Here is a 6,408-nt window from a genome sequence, read left to right on the forward strand (position 1 = left end):
GGACACCCCAGCGTGTGTGTGTACTTGTGTAGATGTATGTAGATGCCCTGAACCTCTTCTTGCTGCCACCTTCATCCTGTGTGGTCTGAACTTTCCTCTCTATCCGGTTGTTGTGCTGACTGTAGCAGCTCACCATGACCCAACCTGTTCTGTGTGAATAGACATGGATTGTGTGTGTTTGTGTGTGTGTGTGTGTAGATCTGTGCCCATATAGTGTATGTACATGGAGTTTTGCGAGTGTGAAAACCCAAAGCAAAAGGAATTCCTCCACTGACTTTCTATCTGCTACATTTGGAGTGGGAGGTATGTGTGAGGATAATTCACAGCCTCAGAGGATCCCAGGAGGCCGAGCGACCATGCCATACATCTTATGATGTAGAACAAACTCTCCTGGCTTGGTTACTGCCAGGGGTTGCATCGTGTCCTGGGAACTCTCTCTCAGCCTCTCTGTGTCTGTCTGTCTGTCTGTTTGTCTGTCTCTCTCTCTGTGTGTGTGTGTGTGTGTGTGTGTGTGTGTTGGGTCTTGGAGTTCAGGGGAAGCAGTGGAAGCCTATGTGTGTGAATGATAAACAGCCTGGCTTAATTTGGATGAATGTGTAAAGGGCTTCTGCACAAGATGTGTGTGTGTGTGTGTGTGTGTGTGTGTGAGTGAAGTATTGATAGTTTTCTCCTCAGACAGAGCCCTCCACGCTGTGAAGCAGGCACTAGTTTTGGATGGGTACAGATACCTGTTTCTAAGCTATCTCGACTATGACTCTACGTGTGCATGTATGCATCCTTAGGGACCTTACATAATGTTTCTGCTTCTATATGTCACACACACACACACACACACACACACACACACACACACACCTCTTTAAGGCTATGCTCCCATTCAGATTTCTTTCTTCAGGCTCAGTTGCTTTCTCCTCATCTCAGCCAAACAGAAGCCACACACACACTGCTCCATCAAAAGTGTGTGAGCAGAGCTTCCTGCCTCATCAGACCATCTGATGGGGAAACACATACCCAGATTCTTACTTTTCTCTGTTTCTGCCCAACAGCAGAACTGAGCCTTGGACAACGAGCACACACTAGGGTGCTCATGAACGCTGAGGCTGAGGAAGTTCCAGAAAGGTGGTGACACATAGGTGCTGGGCCTCACACGTGGGCAGTGGAGTGGGCAGTGGAGTGGGCCATGCCCATGTGTACCCGAGTGTCTCCTGGAGGGATATGGTAGGAGGGATGAAGTTACAGGTCCAGGGCTGCCGTGGCATTTCCCCTCCTGCCTCTCAGACTCCGCATTAGATGCTCTTGTCTTTCCTCACTGCCCCAGTGGATGCTCTGAACTTGGTTTGGCCAGCTGGGTTTCACATATACCTGAGTGGCCACTTAGGGCCAACCCTGAACCTGTCCCTCAGACATGTCTTCTGCTGAAACATGAGCCATGGCCACAACTCCAGCTGAGTGGTGGGGATGCTGGGACAGACTGGTCTGTGGCAGTAAGGAAGGGAGGAACCCTTACATCGTGTGGACAGCTGTGCAGTTTATGGGTTCTTTGGGAGCAGGTAGGAGGTAAACAGGATGAAGGGCAGAGCTAGCAGTCCTATGAATATGGAGGTGACACACAGAGGTGTGTGTGTCCTGCCCTGGAGCAGGGAGCCACATGAAGTGTATGTGTATATAGGTACATGCAGAACTCGGGGAGAAGGGCGTGACCCTGCAACTAGAACCTCCCAGATAACAAGACCCTTCTGAGCCAGCTCTGACAGCTGGTCTCTTTCCTCCCTGGCTGTTTGAGCCCTGCCCACCTGGTGCGTGCGTGCGTGCGTGCGTGCGTGTGTGTGCGTGTGTGTGTGTGTCCCCATGTCCACATGTCTGTAACCCCAGATTAGCTGTGCTGAGGAGGGAGCCTGCCTATCCATTCCAGAATACTCTTCTGCAGGGCCCAGAGCCTCCTGCCCCCACCTTTGGCTTCTTTGGAGATGTCAGAGGAGGCCTCAGGATCCAGTTCCTTCTTTCAGCCCAGCCAGCCAGAACTCCCTTTAACCCAGATGTTTCTAGCAGCCTCCCCGACACCCCAGTCATGGTGTTCACAAGGACAGGACTGTGGCTGCCATGCTGCTCCTGCCTTTTGAATGGCACTGGACTCACGGCTACACACCACTGGGCCTCAAGTGAATGAGCAGTCCTGAGAGTCTGCTGTAACCCAGCTTTCTACAAGACCCACACATCACACGAGGGACATGCCTGTTGACTGCTCTTCACATGTGTGTCCTGGATGGTTGTCTGGGGCTGGTGTCTGTTGCATGTTCTCAGATATGTGCTGCGTGCCCTCCACACACCCTCAAACCATCAGGCCCAATTCTGCCCCCTTGGTGGTCCCAGGCCAAGCCAGGACTCAATGCTTCCATTCTCCCTTTCCTTGCCTCTTACAAAGCACACTGCGTGTCCATCTCATGTGCCCGTGGTCATCATGCTCCTGTCATACCTTGAGCGTGTACACATGTGTGTTCTATGCACTAGCCTTGCCCTACCTACCCAACAGAGAACAAGATGGTCGGCCCCTAGCTCCCTTCAACCCCCCTTAGCCTCTCCCCAAACCCCGCTGTGCAGCTGTGTGCGTTGGTGTGTTTCTGTGTCGCTGGCGTGTCATGTGATGTAGCCATGTTTGCTGACATGAGCCCCTGCCCCTTTCTCTTTTTCTCCATTGGTTTCTAGAACTCTTTTCCTCCCCTCCCCTGAGGGGACAGGACTTCTGGGGCCTAGCTGGGGGCCTGAACCTGCCCACCCTCCTGTTAGCCCTCAGAGTCTTATTTCTCTCTATTGGTGACCAAGTTGCAAATGGATAAAATACAGGAAATTCTGACCCCCCTGCCCCAGACCTGCATGTCCTGTCCCCATTGCCCCCCGAACCCTATCCTGGGCCGGGTCGGGCCTGGTGGGACGGGAGAAATAGCAACTAATCCAACAGCGGGCCTACTGTGTGCTCACTTCCTTCTGTCCTCACGTGGGACAGGCGCCGTGGCGAGGGGGATGGGTAACAGGTAGACACAGACTTGGAAAAGGATTTTAATCTAGGCTTGGCCAGATACAGGTTGGCATCCTCAGGGAGGAAGCTAACAATACCATAGCTGAATCTGTCAGGAGAGGCAAGACATGGGAAATCATTCATTTCTTCAGTTTTCTTTAAAGCAAATTAAAAGACATATGTCTACAAGAGATACACTTAAGAAAAGGCTGAAACTATAACCCTTACGGAGAGCCAGCCGTGGCAGGAGCCAGGTCTGAAACGGTACCTGGAGCAAGCAGCGCCGTGGAAGCTCTCTGGAGTCTTTGTCCCTCCCTGCTTGAGAAACTGGAAGCAGGAAGGGGCAGTGAGACCCTTCAGGAATCAGTTTTGCCAACTCTCTAGCAAGCCTGAGTTGGCACCAAAGATAGGCCTGACCCCAAACCCTATCCTAGAACTTGGAGGCTGGGATACAAGCCAGTCTCAGGATCTGAGTTAAGATGTGGCAGGGTGTGCCAGCGTCCACGTCACAGAGTCATGATGTGTACAGCAGTCCTCAGCTTCTAAAGGTAGCCATGCAGGCTGTGGGGGCTCAGGACCTAGAGTCCGTGCCACAATGGTCTCCATTTCCTGATCCCAGGCCGCCATCACCTGTCTGAACCCTCCATGGTCTGCACCCAGTGAATGGTGCGGGTCCTGCTCTCTTCCCAGGAGAAGAGGGGCTGGTAGCCAAAATGGCGCTGTGCCTTGTTGGTACTGACAGTAAAGGTGGTGTTGGCCACAGCCAGAGTGTAGGGGTTCAACAGGGGTGTGTACAGCACCAGTGGGCGAAGCAGCCACTGCAGCAGGGCATTTAGGGCAGCCAGCAGCACCAGCAGCCAATAGGGCAGCAGGGGATGGGTGCCTATCAGTCGAATTCCACAGGGATTCAGAAACTCCATGTTGAAGTCCTCGTAGCTTTTATAAGGTGACTTATCGTAGCAGAAATACACCTGGCCACCCATGAGTGCTGCCCGCTGCTCCAGCTCCCGGGCCACCAGGATGTGCATCCAAGCCACATTGCCTACCAGGAGGGAGGGAGGTGGGGAGGGAGGGAGGGAAGCCGGCCTTGGTTCAGTACCATATTTAGCCCCATGTAGACTTTGCCCACACCTCTCTACTGTCGGGTCAAAGTTGCCTTTCTCCAAGGCTCTGTAGCCACCAGCCCTCCTGGGCATCCTGCAGCTACTCGATTCCTGTGTAGATGCCACCCCTTCCTCTGGAGAGCTGTTGTTCCCATTGTTTGGCATAACCTATGACACGTTTTTATGTCAGCCTTCCCAACTGGCATGGCTACTTTTGCCTTTGCAACTCATGCAGAAAATGCCCACATGCCCACTGTTTGCCTGAGCGCTCATGGGGCCAGGTGTGCACTCGTGACTCTGCCACTGTCAGAGCCAGTCCTCGTGCCCTGCCTTCCCCTGTCCTTACCAACATAGACCCGGCCATGCTCCACAGAAGCTGGGACGGCCCGAAATAGCCGACCTCCAAAGCGCAGTCCCTGGTGGTAGAAGTCTCTCATGACCTGATGACCTTCACCATAAATGCCCGTAGGTCGAAGGGCACATGTCACCAGGGGTAGCCCTCCATTGACCTGGTGGCAAAGGGAAATGTTGGGAGATGCACCCACCCTCCCCACTGTGGGCTGGAGATGGAAGCAAAGCAGCCTGGGACTCAGGCTCTGCCTCTGCACCTCAGGCCCCATCTTTGCAGTCTACCTTCCTTCCATTGGCCTCCAGGACCAGCTGCTCGGCAAGGGCTTTGCTGCATGGGTAGGGATGCCTGTGGACTGCCTCATATGGGGTGTCTTCATTGCCCCTGGAGTGGGGGGAAAGAAGACTCAGTGCTGGAGGGAAATGGGCTCTAAGATTAAGAGGGGATGAGCTCACCTGTAGAAGGGGTGGCCCTTGATGTTAGGCCCCACCACTTCCATGCTACTCGTGTAGACCAGGAACCGAGTGCCAGTCTGCACACAAGCATCAATCACATTCTGTGTGCCTGTGAAGGAAAGGGACAGATGCAAGCTGTGTCTTCCTGACTCTCCATCTCTTTCTGATCCACCCAGTGTCCAAGGAGAACCACATCAGGTCAGGACAGCAGTAGATGGTTATCAAAAGGACAGGCCCTCGCATAAAAATCACTGGCCAAAGTCAGGCCACACACGGGGTTAACAGGGGGTAGCACCTCACCCTGCACGTTGACTTGGTGGATGGTCTTTGGACTGGCCTTCCCAAACACATCCACCAGCCCAGCTGTATGGATGACCACATGAGATCCTGCCATGGCTGCTGCTACCTCGTGGGCCTGAGTCACATCCCCCTGGATGGCAGTCACCTGCACAGGCCCTGGTGGAGAGACGCAAGGCAGTGTCAGAGCTGGAGCTTTAGCCAGCTGCTGAGTTTGGCCTGCAGACACCCTGGGAACCACATGAACCAATGACTCACGCGTCCCCTGTGTGGGTGGAGAACAAACATAGGCATCATCTTTTCCACAAGCTGAGGTATCCCAGTTTGGGAAGGGATGGGGCCTCCCTCCTGCTACTGCCCCAGCCCAGTCACCTGTTTTCAGCTCCTCCAGCCAAGAACTCAGGTGCAGGTCAAAGACACGCAGCTCCCGGAGCCTGGGCTCCCGCTCCAACAGCATTCGGACAATGTGCTCCCCCAGGAAGCCACAGCCACCTGTGACCAGGTATACCAGGGTTGGCGCCTGTGCAGAGTCTGCCATGCCCAGCTGTGGGAAGAGAACTGAGCTCACTAGAATTGCCTGATAGCACCTACTCTACCTATGTGTTATTCCTAGAAGGGATCATTAGGTGGGAGCAATGTGGGTGGAGAGGCTGAGTAGTAGCTGTAGGTAGCAGTTTTCTGTGCTTGTAGCACTAAGGCTCCCTGCCCTCTGACCCTAACTGCTGAGTCACTAGAATTGGATGCTGAAAGGGATTAGGGATCTGTGTGGATGGAAAAACTAAAGGACAGGCAGAGAAAGCAAGGAGTTGGATAGGGAGGTTGGAAGGGCGCAGGCTAAGAGAAGGGCCAGCTGGGCTTCAGTATCGGCTCTGCCTACCTGTACGAAGTCCCAGGGTGCCCAAACTGGCCACTGGGAGAGGTTGTGTCCTGGACTGGTGGGCCAGCTGGAGGTACACAGGCTTCCTTCCTTCCGCTTGCTCCTCCCTCCTGGCCCATTCCAGGAAGGAGAGCAGTCTAGCCTCCACCCCTAGGGGCGGGCAAGGGGGTTTGGAGGAGGGAATTTTCTTGCCAGAGTGCCCCCTGGTGGCCAGTCCACTCTTGAGTGGCAGCAAGAGGACAGAACCTGCCTACCTGGCAATGTGAACTATTTAGGGACATGGGGTAGAAGAGAAGGGATGCCCTCATGACTGG

At 54.1% G+C, this 6,408-nt stretch overlaps 1 protein-coding gene across 2 annotated transcripts; it reads right to left on the bottom strand.

Moving 5' to 3' along the window:
• Positions 1-3,041: 3,041 nt before the first annotated feature.
• Positions 3,042-6,243, bottom strand: Hsd3b7 (hydroxy-delta-5-steroid dehydrogenase, 3 beta- and steroid delta-isomerase 7). 2 transcript variants are annotated; one of them, XM_052197954.1, is made up of 7 exons: positions 6,095-6,243; positions 5,590-5,709; positions 5,221-5,376; positions 4,921-5,029; positions 4,750-4,849; positions 4,463-4,625; positions 3,042-4,055 (listed from the first exon to the last, which is right to left on the bottom strand). In XM_052197954.1, the coding sequence occupies exons 2-7, from the start codon at positions 5,672-5,674 to the stop codon at positions 3,640-3,642; spliced, it is 1,029 nt and encodes a 342-aa protein (XP_052053914.1). In that variant the 5' UTR covers positions 5,675-5,709; positions 6,095-6,243; the 3' UTR covers positions 3,042-3,639. The 2 variants fall into 2 exon arrangements, with proteins under 2 accessions (XP_052053914.1, XP_052053904.1); XM_052197944.1 differs by having other exon boundaries at positions 5,590-5,761; positions 6,095-6,241.
• Positions 6,244-6,408: the final 165 nt, after the last annotated feature.

The sequence above is a fragment of the Apodemus sylvaticus genome, chromosome 1 (genome assembly GCF_947179515.1).
Source record: "Apodemus sylvaticus chromosome 1, mApoSyl1.1, whole genome shotgun sequence".
NCBI classification, from domain to species: domain Eukaryota; kingdom Metazoa; phylum Chordata; class Mammalia; order Rodentia; family Muridae; genus Apodemus; species Apodemus sylvaticus.

Bases quoted from the DNA above. Each gene is read 5' to 3' on its own strand.
- Hsd3b7 (XM_052197944.1), bottom strand. From the start codon at position 5,755: ATGGCAGACTCTGCACAGGCGCCAACCCTGGTATACCTGGTCACAGGT. The intron at 4,626-4,749 runs GTAGACTGCAAA...CTTTGCCACCAG, and splicing joins TGGAGGCCAATGGAAGGAAG to GTCAATGGAGGGCTACCCCT. The intron at 4,056-4,462 runs GTAAGGACAGGG...CCCTCCTGGTAG, and splicing joins GCATGGCCGGGTCTATGTTG to GCAATGTGGCTTGGATGCAC.